We start from the raw sequence: 27,469 nt of genomic DNA, 5'->3' as shown, positions 1-27,469 counted from the left end.
ACAACCACCTCATTTAGGACAAAATTACCTTCTATCTTTAATAAAATGCATTTCCATTCCTTAAATCTTTCTTACATATCATCTACTTTTCCACAGAGTTGTTTCCCTTATTTCCATCAGTCTTAGTTACACTAAGCAGAATTTTGTACTCTTAGAAACACCTTAATCAGTTATTAACCAACTGTGAACTGTTACAACAGAATTCTTCAGATGGCAAATTTATGAATCAGGTAAGCGCAAAACATGTTTACCAACAGATTTAAATACTCTTACTTTCTTTGCAGTAAGAATTCAAAAGCACAAACCTACATCCAGTAATTAATGATTTAGCATTTTATCCTGTTTGGTTAAGACCTAAATGTCCATAATTTAATTCCATTTGTCATGCAAGCGAAACTTTAAACTTTCAGGTTACCAAAGACTTTGAAAGCTACTTCAGCAATTACCCATTAAAACTTTGAGACAGACAATTGACCATCAGTTTAGTAATTTCTTTGCTAATAGATTTTAACAAATAACACGAGCTTATTTGACCTTCAGTAAACTTTGATAGAATAAAAGCTTCACATTTACTACTGTAACTTCAAAGACATGCCTATCTTAATTAAACCAACAAACTTAACTCAGTTCAAATACTGATTTACATTCCACCTGGGCCCACTCCACTTTGAATGTTTACCTGAGACACAGGTGGGAAGGTCCAGAGTGCGGGGTGTTAGGTCCAGGGGGTGCTCTTCCTGCTCCTTGACAGTGAAGAGAGAAGAAGCCATGGTGCAGGATTTAGAGGCTAGTCATGCAGGCTGCACGCACGTCGGTGCAGAAACAAGAGAAGGGGGAAACAGAGGAAACAAAGTGCTGCCAGGAGGCAGATAAAGGATTCCCAGTTTTAGAGCTCATCAGCACCAAGAGAGGAGCAGATGCCATACTTTCCCACCAGCAAGGGGGAAGGGGTTAAGCAGTCCAAATCAGGCCAGAGAAGACAGGGAATCTTCCCCGAAACAAAGGGAGTTTTGGCAGCTGCTTGGGAATATTCTTTAAGGTCTCTGTCTTGAGTTAGACTAACCCCAGTTGGCTCCAGTTATAGCCATTAACACGGGAAGTGAGTGAGGGAGAAGCCCCCACATCTATTAAGAGAAACAGAGAGAAATAAGGTCAGAGTCCCCTTTGCTAGGGATGGCGAAGCAACCTGGGTTTATCTGAAGTCCTACTAACATAATTATCATCCAGTATGTCAAGATTAAGTTTACTATCTGACTCATTCGGGCGAACACATTCTGCAAAAGTCCCTTAGTTTGGGGTCCTGGTGCAGAGCAATGGAGGCCTAGGTATGATAAATGAAGGTATCCTAGGTCCATTTGCTCTGTTTCCTGCAGAGGAGATCTAACTGATAGTTCCCACCGAGGCCATGCAGTGTTACAGGAGTCCAGTCCTTTCCTAAGTTTTGCAATCCGAATTATTTCCAGTGGGTTAAAAGGCACCCCAAGGTAGAGTCCTTGGGAACTGAAGAAGCCTACTGAGTCCATGCTCCTAGAAACGTAAAGAAGGTCCATTACCAAATCCCCCCCAACTCCTGGGTGGCATCCCATGCAGGATAAGTCAGAGGTTCCCATGTGTCAAAAGCGACCGGAGGCGTCCCTCACACAAGCCATCGCTGTTGATCATAATCCTGCCATCCCCAAGAAGGCATTCCTGCTGTAAAAGGCCTAGAGGGGTACCGGCGTCCCTCCCCTTCCCCATCGCATCTTAGGCTGCAGATGGGTGCCTGGTGAATGGACCAAAACACTGTGCCACGCCATGCCATCGTCTGTCCTGAAGACTGCATACTGTTTTGCCATTTTAACCCATGGAAATACTAGGAAGGTTTTTACAAGGGGAAAGTACCCAATTTCGTAGCTTTAAGCAGTTTGTAGAAGACACTGACAAGAAACAGTAAAGACTGAAACCTATCATGGTCTATGCGACATTCCAACACATGTGGTCCTTACAGCCAAATTCCCCAGGAAACTGTCCCTGGTTGTGTTTTAATTCAATCGGGTACTGGTTTTGGCCGGCTCCCAGTGGAGGTCTTGTGGCCAGAAGTGGCTAGACCAGGGATGTGGAGGGGATCACGTTAGATCCATCAGGAGGAAATCTCACACAGGAGTCTTAAGATTGGCAGCCATCCTGGTGACTTAGGTGGCTGTCCCGTGCTCAAGAGAGACAACTTTATATAAGAACAGGAATAAAGAAAGGGTATCAAGTTTCTGGGTCTTATTACCATTCCGGTCAGGGTACTAACTTAAAGCCAAAAGGCAGACGCTCTCCTCCCCGTAAAGTAGCCACAGGCTAGAGGATTACAGCCTGAGCAACTGACATGCAAGTGTTCCAGTAAGACCATATTCCTTGAAAAGCCCTGAAATGAGACTAAAGGAAGAGGAGAGAGAAAGTACTCACCCATTTTGCACCGAAGCTCAGAGTCCAAATGTAAAGACTCACAGCCCCACATTGGGCACCATATGATGAAGTTCTAGAACCTAGGTGAGGTTTGGTGGGCTGAGGTTCGGAGCCGATGACCAAGAAAGAATTCTTGAGACATCTTTGGTGCAAAATGGTGGTTTATTAAAGCACAGGGACAGGACCCATGGGCAGGAAGAGCTGCTTCCCCGTTATCCTGAGGAGTGGTTGATTATATACACAGGAGTTGGGTAGGTGAGAACAAAGAGGGGGATGTTAGTCTCTAAGGAATTTTGGAAGCAAGGTCTCCAGGACCTTGAGGGGTTAACTATTGTTGGGAGAAAGGTTTTATTACTAGTAGTATATCAGTTGGCCTGTATGCTTGGGAATGATTCTTGACACTATGTTGGAGGTTTAGAGATAAAGTTTCCTAAAGGAATTGTTAAAGTAGACTTACAGGATTCTGGTCAGACCTGTCGGGGGTAGGGGGTCGGTCAGGCTAGGATTGTCCTTAGCAAAACCTCAAGGTGAGGGCAGTTGAGTCCCCAGGGGAGAGCCACTCTGTCCGTTTCAAGGGCTTGAGGAACTGAGTTATTTGCCTCTGGAAATTGTGCTATCATTAAAATAGCTTCTTTGTTGTAAATCTCCAGGACATTGGTAAACCAAGGGAGACTCCTATCTTGCAGGATTGTGATCTCTGTGAGTTAACTATTTGTTTTTCTTTTAGGGCAGTCAGGGGTGCCTGAGGAATGTCACACATATTACCAAGGGGAGCAGGTGGAGGGGGGGGTGCAAGGTGCCAGCTTTTGCTTTGTCCTCAGCCAGCCTCCTGCTCCCTCATCAGGATGACAAATGAAATTAAATTTGTTGGACATCTATGTCTTTTCTGAAGAAGATAAAATGCTAAGTCATTGATTACTGAACAGAGGTTTGTGCTTTTGACTTCTTACTGCAAAGAAACTAAATAAGGGAAATAACTTTGTGGAAAAGTAGATGATATGTAAGAAATATTTAAGGAATGGGAGTACATTTTATTGAAGGTAAAATAAGGTAATTTTGTCCTAAATGAGATGGTTGTTTGGAAGAAAACGGCTTGGGACAAAACCTGAATGCAAAGGAAAGTTGTAAAAGGTCTGTGAAAGGAAATATTCAGAAAAGGAATTTTAGGTATGGTCAGGACGGACCAAAAAAAAAGAAGAAGAAGAAGAAGAAGAAAGAAAGAAAAGCAGCCCCCAAGGTGATTTAGCACTCTCCTGACATACCTCCACATAGATTATGCTTCCAAGTGAAAGGGCCATTTGGCCTTGAAGAGATTGGGAAAGCGCCCGACCTTGAGGGTCTGCAAAAACACCCTGTTACCATCCCTCATTGCCTGTAACCATAGAAACTCACTCTTATTCATAAAGAATGAGAGGGGAGACTGATCACCTCCCATTAACCAGGGATACCCAGAGGGAAGGTGTCCAACCTGTCTGAATCTGAAGAGTGCCTGACTGTGTGAATGTGTCTGTATGGCTCCACCGCTTCGGCTACGGAGTCTGAGTGGGCTGCACCCTGAGTCCCGTGGGGCGTCCTATGGCATAACGGTGATCTACCCCACGGAGTAGCCTGGTCTGGGGCTTATACGGACAGACCTTAGCTAAGATGCTCCTAAGTTCCTGCAAGGGACGCGAGCAGGACAGCATCTGAAAGATCCCCTCTCTTTGTCTGCTACATCATTCACGATGGGAGGGAAACCTAGTAAACCCACTATCTTAAGACTGCATACTTAAGGAAAAAAAGAAAGGACACTAATATAAAAAAGCTGGTTTTCTCTCTGTTAAAAGGGCAAAGTTTTCTTAGGTTAATTAATCTTTTATGGTTTTCTCTTTGCCTTCCCAGAAAACCCAGTTTCTATTTTGTTTTATCATGTGTTTAACATCCCTAATTATATTTAAGCATGTGTTTTAAAACTTTCTAAGGTTTTAGCAATTGTTGACAAGATTTAAATTATAAATGAGATCTCTTTGACTCATAAGGCTTTTCTTTGGTATACTAAGTTACTCAGTAACTTAGTTTAACTTATTGTAACTTAGTTAACTTATTGCTAAACCAATAATAAAACTTGGGTTACACCTGGGAAAATGCTATAACTATTCTAGAGATTCTATGCATTTCCTAAAGTTCTAATGTTTTGAGAGATCATCGCTTGATATTGTAATTATGGAAATGTTATGTTTCACAGAAATAACCTGATTTCCTTGCCAGCTAAAGTGTAAACTCTCGTCTCATCAGCTCTAACCATATCCATTCCGAGTTTTTGTCACTTATAATTGTTTTAATTCTCTTGTAAAATGAGTTTTATCTTCAAGGAGATTCATATAAAGGACTTTCAGGACAAATACAAGTCTTTGATATGTTAAAAACCTAAAACTAAAATGAGTAAGAATTTCCAAAACTAACTAAAGCTGCATTCACCAGATTTAGTAACATGGGACTAAATGAACTAAGAGATTATAGTGTTGTGTCTCTTAACATTTTGTCTTATTTTAGACATTGCTGGTTCTCTAATGTTTACTCTTCCAGACTAGGGATACTTTCTTCTTAAAATGTCTGTGACTTACAGAAATGTAAAAATATTTATTTGCAAACAAATCAAAGCATTCAACTTTTCTCTCTATCTGAACCCTCTGGAAATCAAAAGGTCTCAGCAAGTATTCTTTCTTCCATGGCAATCAGTCATTTGCATAAGTTCAGTAAGAATCTGTTCTCCTTGTAACAGGACACCACTGGAAACACATGGGTTATTTTACCAAGGCTTTGACTGGAATATCATATTTAAAAAGACTCAGATATGACCAGAAAGCTTAAAGGAACTAAGGTTGACTTTATAAAACCTGGAGCCATAAAGCACCTTGGAACTGTTGGCCTGATACCTTGCTTACAGAGTTCCCAGCAGCCTTACCAGGTGAGTAAAGAATGTCACTCCCTGGTAGGTGCAGAGCCTCAGGATACTTTGGGTACATCAGGAAGAGGAATTCACCCAAATCGACAGGTATTGCAGGCGTGTCTGATGGCAAGTACGTGGCTTGGCTTGTGGCCCGGAGAGGCTATTAAAAGTTCAACCTAGAGATTCCTTATAAGAAGTTCCAGCAAAGCAGATTCTAAAAGATCTGTATGATCACCCAATGTTCTTGCTGAACTTATGTAAATAATTAGGCCAAGTTTGTTAAAACTGGACTTGTTTCTCAAATAAATTAGTCCTGATTTGGCTGTCTCTAGAAATGAGGGTTATTTTAGAGAGAAAAAATTTATGTTTTAATAACACACCTTTATGGATGCTAAATTCTAGATCTGATTGTCTTTAAATATTTGTTTACCTAAGCAAGACAACTTGAGGTAAACGTCAGAAAAGTTGCATAATAGCTCATTTAGATGACCTTCTTGTTTTTGTTTTTTTTTTTAATTCTGTGGGGATAATAACAAGACCCCACGGCACATGATTAAATAACTGAAAAATGGGATTGATTCCCCAACAATTGTATAACAACTATCACCTTGTGTGTGTGTGGGATAATAAAATTGCCTAAAAGCCAACATAATGCACTCCATAGGATTAGCTATGGATTTGTGGAGATAATGGATGACCCCACTTTCTTTATGATTAAATTGGATGATGCATGGGGGACTCCCCTTATCTCTTGACAAGTTTTCTCCCACTTGCCAGTGATCCTCTGTAATCAGGATATTGTTAAGACCACTCAAAGGGCTTCTTAATGGTTTCATCCCTTAGTCATACTTATCCTAGAAGCCACCTCTGTTGAGGTGCAATTGCAAACAGATGCTTTAGCTAAACACAGAACAGCCCTCCTCATAAAAAGAGCCTTAAAGCTCACTATGGGACAGTCCCTGACTGTAATGACTTCACATCAGGTCCAGATTTGTCTTAGAAGCCAAAGGCCACCAATGGATGGTGGAGGCCAACTTATTAAATACTGGGCTACACTTACAGATATGCCAGAAATAATACTTAAAACTTGTCAAACTTTAAGCCCAGCTTCTCTGATGCCTGTACCTGACCATCCTACCTCCATAGAACATAACTGTTCAGAAATTATTGATCTTGTCTATTCTAGCAGGCCAGATTTAAAGGACTCTCCTATTAAAAATACAAATGACGGTTTACTGATGACAATAGTTTTCTTTTTTTTTTTTAAAGATTTTATTTATTTATTTGACAGATAGAGATCACAAGTAGGGAGAGAGGCAGGCAGAGAGAGAGAGAGAGAGGAGGAAGCAGGCTCCCTGCCAAGCAGAGAGCCCGATGCGGGACTCGATCCCAGGACCCTGAGATCATGACCTGAGCTGAAGGCAGCAGCTTAAACCACTGAGCCACCCAGGCGCCCCATGACAATAGTTTTCATAAAAAGAATAAGAAAAGCTAGGTATGCCATAGTGCTCACTAGCACTTTGCAATTGCCAAAGCCTTAAAAATAAACATTAACACTGACTCCAAATATGCCTTTCTGGTACTACATGCCCATGGAGCTATTTAGAAGGAAAGGAAGGAAAAAAAATTTTTGCTGTCAAGCCATAACTCCCCAATCAAATATGGGCCTAAGTTACAAAACCCTCCTTATCGCTATACTGAGGATGGCATAAGGCTCTACAAGATCCTTCTCTCTCTCAGTGATTGGTTAAGTTTCTGGTTTAAAGGAGGACTATGGCCAACAATTAAAAATCTCTTTTTCAGGCTTCTCATTCTTATACACTTATTAATCTTAATGTGTTGCTTTGTTCAATTTTTCTACTTGGTGTCGAGACTCATCGCTGCAATGACTTCAGGACGATCCTTACCACACATAAAGACACTTCTTCCCTGTCAGCGATGGATTCAGCTGCCTCCATCTTTCATAACTCCCCTACACATTCCTCAACTGATCAATGTTGACCCGAGTAGGTAGGAAGCGCTCTATGCCCCTATTCAGCAGGAAGAAGTTATAGAAGATGAGACCTTCCACCTTCAACTACCTTAAAGATTTAAGGGTCAAAATTGTTCAGGGGGAATGATGAGGGAGCAGAAGGAGGCTGAGGGCAAAGCAAAAGCTGGCACCTTGCACCCCCCCTCCACCCACTCCCCGCTCCCCTCAGTAATATGTGTGACATTCCTCAGGCACCTCTAACTGCCCTAAAAGAAAAACAAATAGTTAACTCACAGAGATCACAATCCTGCAAGACAGGAGTCTCCCTTGGTTTACAAATGTCCTTGAGATTTACAACAAAGAACTTAGGCACATAACTCAGTTCCTCAAGCCCTAACATCACCCTCCCCTCCATAAAAACTGAAGGAGGCTGAGGCAGAAGGAAATGTAAATAAAGTTAAATTTCTTCTAAACCCAAATCTCACTAACAAGGATGCTTGGTAGGAGGAATGTGACATTCCACCAGGAAACTCCCAATTGTCTTCATCCTAGTGCCTCATTAAAGGGAAAAATGGCCTTGGCTTGATAGTAACCAGGCCTGACAGTCTTCTTTTCCCTGATAGCCCTTCTGAACACCCCCTTTGTCCTCACCTACCCAACTCCTGTGTATAGAATCAGCCACTCCTCACATCCCCGGGGCAGCAGCTCTTTCTGCCCATGGGTCCTGTCCCCGTGCTTTAATAACCACCATTTTGCACCAAAAATGTCTCAAGAATTCTTTCTTGCTCATTAGCTCCAGACCTCACCCCACCAAACCTCATCTAGGTTCTAGAACTTCATCACTATTGATGTGGGAAACAGAGACAGAAGAAAAATTATTAAATTTCCTTACCCACTGACAAGCCCTTAAAATAGGCAGAGTGACATTCCTTTAGGGACTCAATTACCCCCGCCTTAAGGCTTTGCTAAGTCAAAGGGCAATCCTATTCTGACCGACCCCTACCCCCAAGCAGGATCCTGTAAGTCTACTTTAACAATTCCTTTGGAGGGGCACCTGGGTGACTCAGTGGGTTAAAGCCTCTGCCTTGAGCTCAGGTCATGATCCCAGGGTCCTGGGATCAGACCTGCATGGGACCGAGACCCACATCGGCTCTGCTCAGAAGGGAGCCTTCTTCCCACTTTCTCTCTGCCTGCCTCTAGGTCTACTTGTGATCTGTCTGTCAAATAAATAAACAAAATCTTTAAAAACAAAAGCAAAAACAATTCCTTTAGAAACTTTATCTCCAAGATAGTATCAACAGTCATTCCCAAGCATATGGCCCACTGATATACATCTAAAGGGTCTCATGAAAATGTTTTATTACTGGTAATGAATAACCTTTTCCCCAACAGTAGCTAGCCCCTCAATGTCCTGGAAACCTTGCTTCCAAAATTCCTTAGAGACTTACACCATCCCCCAACTCCCTCCCAACTTGTAAGCATATAATGGACCACTCCTCACAGTCCCGGGGCAGCAGCTCTTTCTACCCATGGGTCCTGTCCCAGTGCTTTAAAAAGCCACCATTTTGCACCAAAGATGTCTCAAGAATTCTTTCTTGGTCATTGGCTCCGGACCTCACCCTACTGAACCTCTCTTATATTCTAAGACTTCATTACTATGGCCTGCTGGCCTTCTGGATGAGCAGTGGTTTGCAGCAATACACCCGTCTTCTGACTCTCCACCCTCCCATTTTCCCTGGTACACACACCATAGGAAGGCAGATGTTCTCATTACGAGATTAATATTTTCCAGGCTCCTCACCGGTTAAATAATCCAGACAAAAGTGGGGGGAGGTTATGTAAACCTATATGAAATTGTCAAAACTTCAGGATTTTTGTCCTGATCATTTACTGAATGTGATGTATCTTTCTGGTTAAGTCATACCAAAATGTTCTTCTGTGAAAATGCTTTTGTCCCTCTTAAAAACAGCTTTTGTAGACATGGGTCTGGATGAGAATAGGAGATGTAAAGTTTTGATTAGTAAATGGGACACCACATTTTTTTTTTAAGATTTTATTTATTTATTTGAGAGAGAGAGAGAGAGAGAGAGCACAAGCCTGGGGAGCCCCATTCAGGATTTGATCCCAGAGCCAAAGGCAGATGCTTAACTGACTGAGCCACCCAGCACCCAGGACATCACAGTTTTACAACAAGGGAAAACATCAAAACCCAGGCACCTGATGAGGTGTGAGGATGCATTAGGGAAAGGGAGGAGGGCATTGATGATCCTTGTTACTGGAAGCTTTTTTGTTTTCCTGAAGGAAAACTTTGCAAGCTGCTGTGAGTCCTTTAAATTTAGATGGGAAGCCTATGGTCTTACTTGGCAAGTGATGACTATGCAAGATGGGGGTGACCCAAGCTCTTGCACCTTCCACATAGAACACCTCCAGCTGTGGCCAACACTTAGGGGGTGGGTGGACTAGTGTCAGGGATCATGATCTGAGCCGAAGGCAGACGCTTAACCATCTGAGCCACCCAGGCACCCCAACTCAGGTTTTTTGTACTGTCCCTCTAGCACAAGCCGGAGAGAAAAAAAGAAGCCTAGCTGTGCATGAATCAGACTCGTCAGTGACCTCCAGGACAGAGGCAGAGTTGTGCCTTCCTGAGAGGGAGTGTCCTAATTTTAGGGGTCCTTGCAATCTGAGGATTCCTCCAAATCATCAAGTTCAGGTTCATCTTTTTTTTACTTAATTTTAATTTAATTTTATTTGTTCTTATTTTATTTTTAAACTTAATTTTTTAATTTTTTATTTTTTTAAAAGATTTTATTTATTTATTTGACAGAGAGAGACACAGTGAGAGAGGGAACACAAGCAGGGGGAGAGGCAGGCAGAGGGAGAAGCCGGCTTCCCACTGAGTAGGGAGCATCACGTGGGGCTCCATCCCAGGACCCTGGGATCATGACCTGAGACCAAGGCTGACCCCTAAGGACTGACCCACCCAGGAGCCCCTCAGGTTCATCTTTTGCTTGACAGTTCTTCCCTTAATGACTCTCTCTGGTCACATATTATAGTGAGAGCAAGAAGAAGAAACCAGGCCACAGGTCTTGAACACTTTGCTTGGAAATCTCAAGTAAATATCCAAAGTCATGGTTTACGAACTCTGCCTTCCACACACCTGCAGGCCACAATTTAATCAAGTTTTTGCCACTGTGCCACTCGGCCTCCTGGAACTCCTTGCTGACTGTCAGAATTCTTTTCCTTCGAAGGAACAGAAACTCAGCGCCAACAGGTCTAGGTGAAAGGAGGGGAAAGGTAGAGCTGGCCCACAGGGGAACTGGGATCAGAAGCTGCCTTTCCCTTTCTGTGACTTTCTTTCCCTTTCTGTGACTAAGCTGCTTTCTCTTAGGCCAGTCCACCTAGTGAGTTTACAGTTGTGACCAACCCACTGGTGGGCCCAGGTCATGGATGTAGGGAAGATGTTTGGGTTCAGAGCTGACCGCCAAGAAAGAATTCTTGAGATATATTTGGTGCAAAAAAAAGTGGTTTTATTAAAGCACAGGGAAAGGACTTGTGGGCAGAAAGAGGTGCACTGAGGTCATGAGGATTGGCCCATTATAGACTTTCAAGTTGGGAGGGGGTAAGGAAGAGCGTTAAGTCTCTAAGGAATTTTGGAAGCAAGGTTTCCAGGACCCTGACGAAGGCTGGCTATTGTTGAGAAAGTCATGTATTACCATCTAACAAAGCCTTAGTCACGAGACCCTTCATATGAGTATCTGTGGGCCATATGCTTGGGGGATGACTGTCAACATGTACCGTGGGGGTACATGATAAATGATAGAGGAAGTTTCCAAAATAATTTTTGTATGTTAAAGTAGGCTTCTAGGATCCTGGAGGTGGGGCTGAGGTTGCCTTATGCCCTTAGCAAATATTAACATTGGGGCAGTTGAGTCCCTAGAGGAATGTCACTCTGTTTCAAGGACTTGTCAATGGGAGGAGGTAGTAAGGAAATTTAATAATTTTTCTTCTGCCTTTGTTTCCCACATCATTCATGATGCCCCCCCTTTACCTCCTCTCTCCTGAATTCCAACTTCAAGTATCCCAGGGAAGCCTGTTTGTGTCCGGGGTCAGAGAGATGGATTACTCTCAAAAGACTGGGCTAGAGCTGGATGGCCGGCCCTAGACCCTCCGAGCGGCCTCTGGGATCATACCAAGGGTAGGGTGTGGAATGAGAAGAAAGGGAAAAGGGATGTTTTGGCTTTTGGCTGCTGTCTTCTTGACTTGGGATCTGGGCATTTTCCCTTCCGTTCTGTTGGTGGGCAGCTCCGACTGTAGAAAGAGCCTCACAGCCTAGGTTCTCACCAACCTAGGCACACCCGCAAAAATGCTTATCCCGCTCGGTGACCTCTAAGATGGTCCTCTAAGATGCCTTCCATGACGGCCGCGCGCAGTATCCCAGTCATGCCCTACTCTTTCGCCAAGCGGCAGCGTCCGGGGACAAAACTCTGAAAGAACACCTCGATGTCCGCGGGTTTTGGGGTCTCCAAGTCGGGAGCCCTGTCTTTTTCCAAGTCAGCGTGAAGACCGGGACCCGCCAGGATCTCTGGCACAGACGGCTGGAAAAGCAGGTAGGTACGTACCAGCTTGCCAAAAGGCTTCATCATCCGCGCCCCATCTCCCCCGGAAGCCCCATCCTGAGACCCTTCCTCCCGGATCTCCCTCTCCGCGGTGCGTCCTCCTCCCAGCCCACTGGCCCTTCCTACCCGCGCTCACTCCCCTCCTTGCGCCTCCCAGCTCTGCAGTGCGCCCCCTCCTCGCCGCCCTTCCTGCGCTCTCCTCTCCGCGCTCTCTCTCTTGGCAGTGCGGCCCCCTCCCACCCTGTAGCGCCTTCCTTGCTGTCCGCCCCTTCCCATCCGCGCGCGCCTCCCCGCAGTGCACCGGGAGCTTCGGTGAGAGATGCCGGCGAGCAAGGAGGCCCCCCCGACCCCCGCGATATTAGCAGCTCTGCGTACACGGATCTCTTGCACAACGCCTGGGATCGGCGCGGGCGGGCGCGGCCCGGAAGGACCAAGTCCAGAGCCTCGGCAGGGTCCCCACTGGGGTCAGGTTGGGTGTAGGGCGGGGCGAGATCCGCAACTCTGTGCGCAGTGCGCTCTCGCCGGAAGGTGGAGGCCCCAGGGGGGCGGGGCCCGAGACCCTATATCTCTCGGAGCGCCCCAGTCCGTCACTGTTGCTATCCTGGATTTTTGTCCGTGCAGTCCTGCTGCCACCGCGATGGGCCTGGAGCTCTACCTGGACCTGCTGTCCCAACCCTGCCGTGCCGTCTACATTTTCGCCAAGAAGAACGGCATCCCCTTCAAGCTGTGTACCACGGAGGTGTTCAAAGGTGGGCCCAGGCCGGCTCTTCAGGGGTCCATAGCCCTCGGGCCCTGCAGCTTCCTCTTCCAAACAATTCCCGTAGTCCCAGGATGAGGAGAAAAAAGGCAAAAGAAATGTAGATAAAAATTATATTTCCGGGGTGCCTGGGTGACTCAGTGGGTTAAAGCCTCTGCCTTTGGCTCAGGTCATGATCTCAGGGTCCTGGGATGGAGCCCCACATCTGTCTTTCTGCAGCAGGGAGCCTGCTTCCCCCTCTTTCTCTGCCTGCCTCTCTGCCTACTTGTGATCTCTGTCAAATTAAAAAAAAATAAAACCTTAAAAACAATTATATTTCCATGCAACTTGTAGCCCATTGACAAGTGCTTCGGACAGGCAGAGTATGACAGGCCTCCAAGAACTCACACTGTCCTTTTTGTTTGTTTCTTCTTCTTCTTCTTTTTTTTTTTTTTAATTTTTTTAAAAAAAGATCTTATTTATTTTACAGAGTGAGAGAGCACAAGCAGGGGGACCAGTAGAGGGAGAGGGAGAAGGAGGCTCCCAACCAGAGAGCCTGATGTGGGGTTCAATCCCAGGATCCCAGGATCATGATCCAAGCCAAAGGCAGATGCTTAACCATCTGAGTCACCCAGCACCCCTACCTACAAATGAGTTAACTTTTTTTTAAAGATTTTATTAAAAAAATAAATAAAAGATTTTATTTATTTATTTGACAGAGAGAGAGATCACAAGTAGGCAGAGAGGCAGGCAGAGAGAGAGGAGGAAGCAGGCTCCCTGCAGAGCAGAGAGCCCGATGCGGGCTCGATCCCAGGACCCTGAGATCATGACCTGAGCCAAAGGCAGCGGCTTAATCCACTGAGCCACCCAGGTGCCCCTTAACTTTTTTTTTTAAATGCTCAGTTAGCCCCCCTATAACATCATTAGTTTCAGATGTAGAGTTCAGTAATTCATCAGTTGCAAATAACACCCAGTGCTTATTACATCAGGTGCATACCTTAATGTCCCTCCCCTTCCTCCCCCCCTCCCCTCCAGCAACCCTGTTTCTTTTCCATAGTTAAGAGGCTCTCATGGTTTGTCTCCCTCTCTGATTTCTTCCCCTTCAGTTCCCCTCCCCCCCCTTCCCCTATGGTCCTGTGAGCTATTCCTTCTGTTCCACGTATGAGTGAAACCATATAATTGTCTTTCTCTGCTTGACTTATTTCACTTTTCCTCCAGACCCATCCATGTCAATGCAAATGGTGACTATTCATCCCATCTGATGGCTGAGTAATTAATATTCCATTGTATATAGGAACCTCATCTTTTTTATCCATTCATTGTGTTGAATCCACACATTCATTGTGTTGAAAGGCATCTTGGGTCCTTCCACAGTTTGGCTATTGTGGACATTGCTGCTATGAACATTGGGGTGCATGTGCCCCTTCTTTTCACTACATCTGTATCTTTGGGGTAAATACCCAGTAGTGCAATTGCTGGATCATAGGGTAGCTCTATTTTTAACTTTTTGAGGAACCTCCATACTGTTTTCTTTTTTTTTTTTTTTTAAAGATTTTATTTATTTATTTGACAGAGAGAGATCACAAGTAGATAGAGAGGCAGGCAGAGAGAGAGAGAGGGAAGCAGGCTCCCTGCTGAGCAGAGAGCCCGATATGGGACTCGATCCCAGGATCCCGAGATCATGACCTGAGCCGAAGGCAGCGGCTTAACCCACTGAGCCACCCAGGCGCCCCTCCATACTGTTTTCCAGAGTGGCTGTTACAGCTTGCATTCCCACCAACAGTGTAAGAGGGGTCCCCTTTCTCCACGTCTTTGCCAACACTTGTTGTTTCCTGCCTTGTTAATTTTTGTGATTCTTACGGTATAAGGTGGTATTTCACTATGGTTTTGATTTGAGTTTCCCTGATGGCTAGTGATGTGGAACATTTTTCCATGTGTCTGTTAGCCATTTGTATGTCATTTTTGGAGAAGTATGTCAAAAATGACATACATTTATGTCATTTATGACTGGATTTTTGTTTTTTGGGTGTTGAGTTTGAGAAGTTCTTTGTAGATCTTGGATACCAGCCCTTTATCTGTAATGTCATTTGCAAATATCTTCTCACATTCTGTTCATTGTCTCTTAGTGTTGTTGACTGTTTCCTTTGCTGAGCAGAAGCTTTTTATCTTGATAAAGACCCAAAAGTTCATTTTGGCTTTTGTTTCCCTTGCCTTTGGAGGCGTGTCTTGAAAGAAGTTGCTGTGGCCGATGTCGAAGAGGTTACTATGTATGTTCTCCTCTAGGATTTTGATGGAGTCCTGTCTCACATTGAGGTCTTTCATCCACTTAGAGTTTATCTTTGTGTATGGTGTAAGAGAATGGTTGAGTTTCATTCTTTTAAAAAAAATTTAAAAGATTTTATTTGTTTATTTGACAGAGAGATTGAGATCACAAGTAGGCATAGAGGCAGGCAGAGAGAGAGGGGGAAGCAGGCTCCCTGTTGAGCAGAGAGCCTGATGCGGGGCTCCATCCCAGGACCCTCATATCATGACCCGAGCCAAAGGCAGCGGCTTAAGCCACTAGCCATCCAGGCACTGCGAGTTTCATTCTTCTGTTTGTAACTGTCCATTTTTCCCAGCACCATTTATTGAAGACACTGTCTTTTTTCCCTTTGGATATTTTTTCCTGATTTGTCAAAGATTAGTTGCGCATAATGAGTTGAAGGTCCATTTCTGGAGTGTCTATTTAGCTCTCTGTGTCTTAACATTAGTGCTTTGCTAGAGGTAAAAAGCAACCTTAGCTTGCCAGAAGCCAGACCTTCAGAATTCTGCACCATGTACTTTAACATATGAAAATCCTTTTGGAAACTCCCTTTGTCTTTACCCTCTCCCAACTTAAAAGTATATAACCAATCACTCCTTCCAATTCCAGTGCAGCTCTGCCCATGGGTCCTGTCCCATGCTTTAATACAAACACCTTTTGCTCCCAAACCATCAAGAATTATTTCTTGACCATTTGCTCCCAGCCCACATCACATCTGAGCCTCTGTGTGGACTTGGTGAGTACTTACTTCCTGTATTCTTTTACTGTCATTCCGGAGCTTTTCACAGACTACAATCATAATTACTGGAACACTTTCATGTGAATTGCTCAATCTGCAATCCTCTAGTCCATGGCTATTCTAAGGAGAGGAAAAAAGCTTGCCTTTTAGCTGGAAGCAGTACCCTGGCCAAATGGCAATAAGGTTCAGAAACCTGATGCCCCTTCTTAACTTCTGTTCTTATTCAAAGTTGTCTTTCTTGGGCTTGGGACAGCCACCTAAGTCACTAGCAGGGCTGCCAATCTTAAGACTCCTGTGTGAAGTTTCTTCCTCATTGGTCCAAGGGTATCCCCTCACATCTCTGGTCTAGCCACTTTTTGCCATGAAACCCCCTCCCGGAGCCAGCTGAAACCAGTATCGATTGAATTAAAACCCAGCTGGGTGTGGCATCTGACTTTAGCTCAAGTCATGATCTTAGGGTGCTCTGATCGATCCCTGTGTCCTGTGTCAGGCTCCATGCTCAACGGGGAGTCTGCTTCTCGCTCTGCCCTTCCCTCCCATTTGTGCTTGTGCATTCTCTCTCTCTCAAATAAAATCTTATTTTTAAAAAACATTTTATTTCTTTATTTGACAGAGAGAAATCCCAAGTAGGGGGAGCAGCAGGCAGAGGGAGAAGCACACTCCCTGTTGATCAGGGAGCTGGATGTAGGGCTTGATCCCAGGACTGTGGCATCATGACCTGAGCCAGAGGCAGATGCTTAATGACTGAACCACCCATGCACCCTTCAGATAAAATCTTAAACAAAAAACCCAACTGGGAACCATTTCCTAGGTAGGTTGGCTGTAAAGACTCTATGTGCTTGAATGTCGCTTAGACCGTGGTGGATTTCCATCTTCACCATTTTCTGTCAATGTCCCCTACTATTTAAATTACAAAATCAGGTAATTTCCCTTTGTGAAACTTTTCTAGTGTTTTCCATGGGTTAAAAAGGGTGAATTCTTCATAGCTCAGTATTTTGGTGTACCCATTTGTAGCCTAGGATGCAATGGGGGAAGGGGGGGCGGTTTGGGAGGGGAGATGCTGGCATCCCTCCTGTGGGGCTGGGTGGTGGTCATAGCCATTTCCTTTAAGGGATGCCTCCAATCTCTTTGACACCAGGAACCTCTGACTTATCCTGCATGGAATAATCCCCGGGAGCATGTGTGGTGATGGTCGGGGGAGTTCCTTAGTAATAGACCTTCTCTCCTTTTTTAGAAGCGTGGGATCTTCTTCATTTCCCAAGGTCTTTCCCTTGGGACACCTTTTAACCCCCTGGAAACTATTCAGATTGCACGATTTAGGAAAAAGAAGACTGATCTGTAAGACTGCATGGCCTCAGTACTCCCTAGAGACAAGGAAAAAATGGCTTTTTTTTTTAAGATTTTATTTCTGTACTTGACAGAGAGAGAGAGAGCACAAACAGGGGGAGCAGCCAAGGGAGAGGGAGAAGCAGGCTCCCCACCGAGCAGAGAGCCCAATGCGAGGCTCAATCTCAGGGTCCTTGGATGGAGCCCGATGCAGGGCTCGATCCCAGGACCTTGAGATCATGATCTGGGCTGAAGGTAGACACTTAACCCATTGAACCATCCAGGCGCCCTGGAAAAATGGCCCATTAACAAGATGTTAAACTTCAATATGACCTATCAGTTAGATCTGTTCTGCAGGGAACAGGGCAAGTAGACGGAGGTACACATGGCCATAAGTCAGGACTCTGACCTAAGGATCTCTTGCAGAATGTGTTTGGCTGCTAACCAGACTAACAAGCTGCCTCCGGATATATTAGATAATGGTAGTTGAAAGAGGCCTTGTCCTCCTCCTAATGAACCCAGATTGCTGGAGGAGACACAGGCCATTCTGAGGAAGGGGATGTTGACAGTCTTGCTGGTCCTCCTAATAGCCCCAGGTTATTCTTACTGTATGTGGGGGTTTCTCCCTCCTTCATTTCCTAGGTTGATGGTTATGATGGTTGGAGTGAATTGTCTCTGGTTAGTCTGCCTCGGACGGACTTGAAGGAAAAATCCCAAGCTACTGCCCAAACGGAAACCCTTTTTGTTTCTGGAAAGTTCCCTGTCTTCTCTGGCCCAATATGGACTGCCTATCTTCACTTGCTGGTGGAAGAAAAGCATGCATCTGCTCTTCCGTCTGAGCTGGTGAACTTTAGAACCATGGAATCCTGGGGTACCTGGGGGCTCAGTTGGTTGAGCGACTGCCTTTGGTCAAGTAATGATCCTCAAGCCCAGGGATAGAGTCCTGCATTGGGGTCCCTGCTCAGCAGGGTGTCTTCTTCTTCCTCTGACCTTCCCACTCTCATGCTTTCTCTCTCTCTCAAATAAGTAAATAAATAATAAATTAAAAAAAAAAAGAACTGGGAGTCCTTTCTCTGCCTTCTGGGCATTTCTCTGCTTCCAGCCTTGCTGGCCACACCTCACCTTTTCTGCCATCCTCTCCCTCTCTCCTCCCTTCCTCCTGTTTCTTTTTTTTTAGTTTTTAAAATATTTTACTTATTTATTTGACAGAGACACAGCAAGAGAGGGAACACAAGCAGAGGGAGTAGGAGAGGGAGAAGCAGACTTCCTACGGAGCAGGGAGTCTGATGTGGGACTTGATCCTAGGATCCTGGGATCATGACCTGAGTAGAAGGCAGATACTTAATGACTGGGCCACCTGGGCATCCCCCTTCTTCCTGTTTCTGGACCACCTTGGGTGTGGCCTGTATGACTGCCTCCTGTGCCAGCCTGGTGCCTGGTTCTTTTTTTTTAAGATTTATTTATTTATTTGACAGAGAGAAAGAGATCACAAGTAGGCAGAGAGAGAAGGGGAAGCAGGCTCCCCGCTGAGCAGAGAGCCCGACTCAGGGCTCGATCCAAGGACCCTGGGACCATGACCTGAGCCGAAGGCAGAGGCTTAACCCACTGAGCCACCCAGGCGCCCCTAGTAGTGCTGGGTTCTTAATCCCAGCCTTGCGGCCAAGAAGTGAGGAGCACCCCCTTGGACTTACACTGCCCACCTCAGATTTCCCCACTGGTGTCCCAGGTAAAAATTGACAATGGGGAACAACTTGATTGACTTCTAAGTAGATGCCAGTGGTATTTACACTAATTTAAGTGTGTTGATTTCATTAAGATAGACATATCTTTAGACTTAGTAGCATTAAATGTACAACTTTTATCCTACCAAAGATTACTGAAGGTCAAAGAAGCTCCTCTTATCTCTTTTGCAATTGTCAGCAAAAAGTTGGCTTGAAATGATGGTTGATTTGTTGGTCTTCAAGTTTTCATGGGTAATCATTTAGATAGCTTTCAAAGTCTTTGGTAACCTGAAACTTTCGTGTTGTACTTGGTTGATAAATTGGGCTGAATTCATTGGACATCTAAGCCTTTTCCAAATGAGATAAAATGCTAATTCACTGATTACTGAACAGAGGTTTGTGCTTTCTGTTTCTTATTGCAGAGAAGCTAAAGGTACTTGGTCTGTTGGTCAACAGGCTTTATGCTTGCTTTATTGAAAGATTATACTATGGAATCACAAACTTTACTTTTACTTGTCTTTTTTTTTTTAAGATTTTATTTATTTATTTGACAGATAGAGATCACAACCAGGCAGAGAAGCAGGCAGAGAGAGAGGAGGGAAGCAGGGTCCCTGCTGAGCAGAGAGCCCGATTCGGGGCTCGATCCCAGGACCCTGAGATCATGACCCGAGCCGAAGGCAGAGGCTTTAACCCACTGAGCCACCCAGGTGCCCCCACTTTTCTTTTTTTATTCTTAAGATTTTATTTATTTGACAGAGAGAGGGAGAGTACAAGCAGGGAGAGAGGCAGAGAGAGAAGAAGACTCCCCACTGAGCAGGGAGCCCAATGTGGGGTTCCATCTCAGGACCATAAGATCATGACCTGAACCAAAGGTAGGGCTTAGCTGACAGCCACCCAGGTGCCCAAGGAACTCATATATTATAATGAACTCATATCAGATTGTAAGACCCGCGGATCCCCTTACCCAAGAATTCAACACTGCCACAGGATGCAAACAGCAAGAGGTTCTTTATTGTAACACGGGCGCCTGCGGGTGGTCAGCAGCTCCTGCCAGCTGAGCACACCAGGCTGGAAGGGTGCAGGGTTTTTATAGACAGGTACTTGGCGTTTACGGATTGGCTTTGAGAGACCCCCGCGCGCAAAGAGAAAGGCGGGAAAGGGAAACAAAGAGGGGAGTTTAGGCCTTGGGATTCAGCAGAAAAGTATCTTGTCTACGTGACTATGCAGCCCCCTGCCTACGTGACTAACGTGACTATGCGGCCCCCTGCCTACGTGGTCAGGTATTAGGCCATATCTCATGAGAAGGTTGTTTGCAGGGAGTGCCCTATCTTGCTAAGAAACAGCTGTTATGAAGTTACCAACTAACACTGTATTGAGGGAGCCAAGCGGTTACAGAAAAGCAAAAGAGCAGTTGGTTATTTACATCCTAAAAGCCAGGCAGTTACATTGAATTCAACCCTGGGGGAAGGGTCTTTGCAGGCAGGGGTACTCTTCACATAGCAAAGGAACTAATTAACTGCTCCTTTGCTATGCAAAGAGCACTCTTTCATTTCCCCCCCTCTTTCTTGATCATGGATAGAATCTTATATCCATTCGTCTTGTTCTTGCATGTCTTGCCCTTGCATTGAGCTAGTCTGGGACCCTGTTTGTTTAAGGAGTTGGTATTGCTGTGTCAGTACCATGGTCTGAATTACCGACAAGCGGTCTTTCATGAACTGGACGAGTTTACTTAGGATGCGAGGGCCAAATGATAAAATCAATAATAGAATAATAAGGGGTCCCATGAGGGTGGACAATAAAGTTGTGAACCAAGGTGATCGATTGAACCAGCCTTCAAACCAGCCTTGCTGGGATTCAAAATCCCTTCTCCTTTGGGCTTATCTCTCTCGAAGTTTATCCATTGTCTTCCTAACTACCCCAGTTCCGGGAGATGTGGGCTGGAACCTCCAAATGAGAGGAGAGAGTAAACAAAGAATAAAACTAGTGGCGAATTGAGTCTTATCTTTAGTGGATTCGAGGATCGTCGGACGGTCCATTCTGAGTCCCGAAGGTGTCCGGTTTGTTCTTCCGGGTATGCTGCTTTCACGTGGGAGGCGTGGACCCAGGCTGCGATTCCGTCGACCTTCAGTGCCGTGGGTGTTGTCAGGAGTACCGTGTAGGGTCCCTTCCAACGGGGTTCGAGGTTTGTGGCTCGATGTCTGCGGACCTAGACGGTGTCCCCAATTTTATAGGGATGGGGCCGCAGTAAGGTGTTAAGTTTCTCCTCGTAAGCGGCAGCCAGGGGTTTCCAGACCTCTTGTTGTACCAGCTGCAAGGCTTGCAGATGGGCCTGTATGGAGGGGGAGGGGGAGTGAGCAGAAATATCTGGTGCAAAGAACGTAACAGCGGGGGGCGGTGCCCCATAGAGAATTTCGAAGGGGGTTAACCCATGCGGGCCTGGAGTATTTCTGGCCCGATAGAGTGCTAGAGGTAGGAGCGACACCCAATCTTTAGAGCCAGTTTCAAGCAGTAATTTAGTTAGAGTCTCCTTAATGGTCCTATTCATTCTTTCTACCTGTCCTGAACTCTGGGGTCTGTAAGCACAATGTAGTCTCCAATTAATCCCCAGCAACTTGGCCACCGACTGACTTACCTGGGAGACAAAGGCGGGCCCGTTGTCGGACCCTAGTACCTCGGGCATTCCATACCTTGGAAAAATTTCTTCCAACAGCTTCTTGGCGACTATGTTGGCAGTTTCCTTTTTGGTAGGAAAGGCTTCTGCCCATCCTGAAAAGGTATCTAAAAAAACTAAGAGATATTTATATCCATACATGCCAGGTTTAATTTCGGTAAAGTCAATTTCCCAATGCGTGCCAGGTCGATGACCATGTACCCGGACCCCTGATCCAATAAAAGTCTTTCCAGGATTAACTTGAGCACAAGCTTTGCAATTAGCGGCTGTTTGATGAAGAAGGAAGTTTCTTTTGGGGATAAAGTCTTGTAGATCTGCCCTATTCATTAGGGTCTTCATTTTGTTTGCACTTAAATGAGTCAACTGGTGGAGATGATTTATTAATTCTTTTGCCATTTTTATGGGCATTATGGCCTTTCCCTGGTATTCCCATCGGTTCAGGGCTGAGTTGTAATCAGCCCCTAACTTCTGTATAAAGTCCAAGTCGGCCTCCTCATAATTCCAAATGGGTGTCCCATCTATCCCTTCCATCCCAGTGAATATGGTGACAGTTAATAGCTGGGGCCCCAAAGCTGCCTGTTTGGCTGTCGCATCAGCTAGGCGGTTTCCTCTCGCCTCGGGGGTATCCCCTTTTTGATGGCCAGGGCAGTGCATTATGCTCAGCTTCTTGGGGAGAAATAAGGCTTTTAATAAGGCCAACATTTCAGTCTTATTTTTAATTTCCTTGCCGTCAGAGGTTAGTAGTCCCCTCCGCCGATAAATCTCTCCGTGAATATGGGCAGTGGCAAAAGCATATCTGCTGTCTGTATAGACATTAAGATTCTTACCTTCTGCCAGCTGAAGGGCCTGGGTTAAGGCGATTAATTCTGCCCGTTGTGCCGAGGTGCCTTCTGGCAGCGCGCTTGCCTATACAATTTGAGAGTCGGTCGTGATGGCCGCTCCTGCTCGTCGCTTTTCATCCTGCAGGTAGCTGCTGCCGTCAGTATACCAGGTCAGGTCTGCATCTTTCATGGGCTGGTCAGTTAGGTCGGGCCGTGTCCCATGAGTTTCAGCAAGGATCTGGTGACAGTCATGCAATGGTGTCTCCCCAGGAGTGGGTAATAAAGTTGCGGGGTTAAAGAGTCACTATAGGTCCGAACTGGATCCTGTCTGAGTCCAGGAGGAGGGACTGATAATGAGTCAGGCGGGCATTAGACAGCCAGCGGTCTGGTGGTTGGCAGATTAGAGACTCCACTGTATGTGGAGCCAGGATGGTTAGGGGCTATCTCAAAGTTAGTTTGGTTGTGTCCTTGATGAGGACCGTGATTGCTGTTATCATTTTTAGACATGGTGGCCAGCCTGCCGCCATGGGGTCTAACTTCTTGGAGAGGTAGGCAATAGGGCGTCTCCAAGGCCTGAGTCTTTGAGTTAGGACCCCCTTAGCAAATCCTTGTTTTTCAGCAACAAAGAGGTCGAAGGGTTTTGTTATGTCTGGCAGGCCTAATGCTGGAGATTTAAGGAGCGCCTGTTTGATATGGTCAAATGCCTGCTGTTGTTGCTCAGTCCAAACAAAAGGAGTATCTTGTTTGGTTAAGGGGTACAGAGGAGCCGCTATTTCTGCAAACCCTGGGATCCATAATCTGCAAAAACCCGCCGTTCCTAGAAATTCCCGCAGTTGCCTGTGGTTTTGAGGTGCGGGAATACCAGATATAGTCTCTTTCCTTGCAGCCGTCAGCCATCGTTGGCCATTATATAACTCGTAGCCCAAGTAGGTGACTTTAGTCTGGCAAATTTGGGCTTTCTTTGCGGATGCCCTATATCCCAATTGGCCTAGGGCCTGTAGGAGATCCCCAGTACCTGTTTGGCAGTCCTCTTTATTGGTGCAGGATCAGAGAGGGATGTCTTACCCGGAAGTCGGCTAGGTCCTGGTGAAGAGCTTCATCGAACAGCGTTTGGGCTATTCTTAAACCCCTGTGGTAGCCGTGTCCAGGTTAACTGACCTGATATTCCCAAATCCGGATCCCTCCATTCAAAGGCGAAGAGGGGCTGACTCTGAGGACTCAGTCTCAAACAGAAGAAAGCATCTTTGAGATCTAGGACTGTATACCAGGAGTGGGTTGGAGGCAGGGTGCTAAGTAAGTTGTAAGGGTTGGGCACCGTAGGGTGGATGTCCTCTACCCTCTTATTGATCTCTCTGAGGTCCTGAACCGGTCGGTAATCATTGGTACCAGGTTTCTTGACAGGTAACAGAGGAGTGTTCCAGGGAGACCGGCATGGGGTCAAAATGCCCTGGTCTAGTAACCGCCGTATGTGCGGTTTGATGCCCTGGTAGGCCTCATTGGACATGGGGTACTGCTTAACATTGACAGGAACGGTGGTTGCCTTTAAATGTATGTGAATAGGGGGCTGCTGAATAGCTAGTCCCATTTCTCCTGTTTCCGCCCAGGCATCTGGGTAAGACACAAGCCAGGACTCTATGTTTCTCTGAGGTTGGGAGGGCTCCTCATGAAGTCTATATTCTTCTTCTAACTGTAGGGTAAGGACGTGTAAAGAAGTCCCGCTGGGGCCGGTCACAGTGGCCCCCTGAGGCTCAAAATGGATTTGAGCCTTGAGCTTGGTTAATAAATCTCTCCCCAGGAGTGGATAGGGGCAGTCAGGCACATGAAGGAATGAGTGAGAAACTTTACCTGAAGCCAGATGTACTTTTCTCTCTGTAGTCCATTTATATTGTTTTCCTCCTGTTGCTCCTTGAACCCATGCCATCCGGTCACTTAATGGTCCGAGGCTCTTGGTTAGAACGGAGTGTTGAGCCCCTGTATCTACTAAGTGACTGGTTGCCCCCCAACGGTTAGGGTTACCCGGGGTTCAGGGGGGGGGCTCCTGACCCTGACGCCCCTAGTCTTCGTCTAAAGCCATAAGTCTTGTAACTTGCTTAGCATTCCCTCTAAGGCGTTGGGGATTCTTCGGGCAGTTCTTGGCCCAATGTCCTCTTTCTTTGCAATAGGCACATTGGTTTCGGTCTACTTGGGACCTCCTTATGTCTCCCTCCCTGTCTGACTTTCCTGCCTCTGGTCCTTGGCTGCCTTGCACTACGGCGGCCAAGATTTTGCTAAGTTCCTTACTTTGTTTACGTTCTCGTTTCTCTTCCCTTTCCTCAGCTTCCTTCTTCAGTTTCTCCTCTTTCTCTTCCTGCAATTTCCTAAGTCGTTCCTCTTTTTCTTCCTGCAACTTTCCTCCTTTTCTTCCTGCAACTTTCCTCCTTTAATAAATCTTGCAAAGAGAAATCTTGTAGATTCTCTAAGCGTTGTAGTTTATTCCTTATATCTGGTGCTGACTGCCATATAAACGTCATAGAAATGTTTCCTCTCTGATCATTGCTATCTGGGTCAAAGGGCGTATACCTGCGATAAGTCTCCTTAAGCCTTTCTAGGAAAGCGGTTGGAGATTCCTCTGACCCCTGAGTGACCTGTCTTACCTGAGCCAAATTGGTGGGGTGGCGCCCCGCATTATGGAGACCTGCTATGAGTAACTGGCGGTAAAGATTTAGGTGGTTCCTACCTTCGGCCGTATTAAAATCCCAGGCAGGACGAGTCCAAGGGAAAGCAGCATCTATCACATTAGGGAGTTGTGTGGGCCTCCTCTTTCTTTTATCTCTCTGGCCAAGGGTCCAATGGCAGTCCTTGGGTCGTCCCGGGGGAGCCCCCAGGACCCATGTTACTAATTCTGGTTTAGTCCGAATGCAGCTCTTACTTCTGGAAATTCTTACCCATTTCAGTTTCAGTATTTTAACATATCAAAGACCTGTATTTGTCCTGAAAGTCTCCCATATGAATTTCTTCTAAGACGGAATTTATCTTACAAGACAATTAAAACAATTACAAATGACAAAAACTCAGAATGGATATGGCTAGAGCTGATGAGACGAGAGTTTACAATTTAGCTGGCAAGGAGATCAGGTTACTTCTGTGACACGTAACATTTCCATAATTTAAATGATGATCTCTCAAAACATTAAAACTTCAGGAAGTGCATAGAATCTCTAGAATAGTTATAGCATTTACCCAAATGTAACCCAAGGTTTATTGTTGGTTTAGCAGTACTTACTGAGTAACTTAGTATACCAAGGAAAAGCCTTATGAGTCAAAGAGATCTCATTTATAATTTAAATCTTGTCAACAATTGCTAAAACCTTAGAAAGTTTTAAAACACATGCCTAAATAGAATTAGGGCTGTTAAACACCTGATAAAACAAAACATAGAAACTGGGTTTTCTGGGCAGGCAAAGAGAAAACCATAACAGATCAATTAACCTAAGAAAATGTTGCCCTTTTAAACAGAGAGAAAACCAGTTTTTTTATATCAGTGTTTTTCCTTTTTATTCTTAAGCATGCAATCTTAAGACAGCGGGTTTACTAGGTTTCCTTCCCATCGTGAATGATGTCGCAGACAAAGGGAGGGGGATCTTTTAGATGCTGTCCTGCTCGCATCCCTAGCGGGAACTTAGGAGCATCTTAGCTAAGGTCTGTCCGTATAAGTCCCGGACCAGGCTACTCCGTGGAGTAGATGACCGATATGCCATATGACGCCCCGCGAGACTCAGGGTGCAGCCCACTCAGACTCTGTAGCCAGAGCGGTGGAGCCATACAGACACATTCACACAGTCAGGCACTCTTCAGATTCAAACAGGTTGGACACCCGCCTCTGGGTATCCCTGGCTAATGGGAGGTGATCAGTCTCCCCTTTCATTCTTTATGAATAAGAGTGAGTTTCTATGGTTACAGGCAATGGGGGATGGTAATGGGGTGTTTTCCCAGTCCCTCAAGGTTGGGCCACTTTCTGAATCTCTCAAGGCCAAATGGCCCTTTCACTTGGAAGTATAATCTATGTGGAGGTATGTTAGGAGAGTGCTAAATCACCTTGAGGGCTGTTTTTTTTTTTAGTCCATCCTGACCGTATCTAAAATCCCTTTTCTGGAGATTTCCCTTCATAAACCTTCTACAACTTTCCTTTGCACTCAGGTCTCTTTCCAAGTCATTTTCTTCCAAACAACCATCTCATTTAGGACAAAATTACCTTTTATCTTTAATAAAATACATCTCCATTCCTTAAATATTTTTTACATATCTCTTACTTTCCTCTATACAGAATTGTTTTTTTTTTTTTATTTCCATCAGTCTCAGTTACACTTAGCAGAATTTTGTCCCCTTAGAAACACCTTAATCAGCTATTAACCAGTTGTGACCGGTCATCACAGAAATCCTCAGATGCCGATCTGTGAATCCGTTCAGCACAAACCGTGCTTACCAACAGATTTAAATATTCTTATTTTCTTTGCAGTAAGAAGTCAAAAGCACAAACCTATGTTCAGTAATCAATGCCTTAGCATTTTATCTTCTTCGGAAAAGACCTAGATGTCCAACAAATTTAATTCCATTTGTCATCCAAGCAAAACTTTGAACTTTTAGGTTACTAAAGACTTTGAAAGCTACTTTAACAATTACCCATTAAAACTTTGAGACAGACAATTAACCATCAGTTTAGTAATTCCTTTTTGCTAACAAATTTTAACCAGTAACATGAGCTTATTTGACCTTCAGTAAACTTTGAAGTTTTACATTTACTGCTGATAACTTAAAAGACATGTCGATCTTAATTGAAACATTAAACTTAACTTAGGGTTAAGCAGTCCAAGTCAGGCCAGAGAAAGCAGGGAACGTCCCCAAAACAAAGAAGTTTTGGCAGCTGCTTGGGAAGATTCCTTAAGGTCTCTGTCCTGAGTTAGACCAACCCCAGTTGGCTCTGGTTACAGCCATTGGCTCCCTTATATCCTCCTGTCCACTATCTTTCTTGTTTCTATTTCTGGCATACTTGTCTCCTACTTACTGGTTCTGTCTCTAAAATTGCACATTTTCTTTGCTAGGCATAGTGTTTCTCTCTTTCCCAAGGGCACAGAGATGGCAGCTGCAGGAGTCAGGAGGCCCCCGACTGCCTGGACAGGCGAGCAGCTCAGAACTTGCAGCCGCGCCACACTGTGCAGCCCAGGCA

The 27,469-nt window shown here is 45.2% G+C and overlaps 1 protein-coding gene across 5 annotated transcripts in view; it reads left to right on the top strand.

The window, feature by feature from the left end:
* The first annotated feature begins 11,503 nt into the window (after positions 1 to 11,503).
* Positions 11,504 to 27,469, top strand: part of LOC123953836 (glutathione S-transferase theta-2B-like) — a 30,198-nt gene continuing 14,232 nt past the window's right edge. For 2 of the 5 annotated variants that reach the window (XM_046024278.1, XM_046024277.1), the window contains exon 1: positions 12,443 to 12,699. In XM_046024278.1, coding sequence (XP_045880234.1) covers positions 12,588 to 12,699 — 112 coding nt within the window. In that variant the 5' untranslated portion in view covers positions 12,443 to 12,587. Of the gene's footprint in view, positions 11,946 to 12,243; positions 12,263 to 12,292; positions 12,415 to 12,442; positions 12,700 to 27,469 lie in introns of those variants that run through there. The other 3 variants (XM_046024274.1, XM_046024276.1, XM_046024275.1) reach the window with 3 other exon arrangements.

Source organism: Meles meles, chromosome 12, assembly GCF_922984935.1.
Source record: "Meles meles chromosome 12, mMelMel3.1 paternal haplotype, whole genome shotgun sequence".
Classification (NCBI taxonomy): Eukaryota; Metazoa; Chordata; class Mammalia; order Carnivora; family Mustelidae; genus Meles; species Meles meles.
Note: the sequence above shows the minus strand (reverse complement) of the source record. Positions and strands in the feature narration are given on the sequence as shown.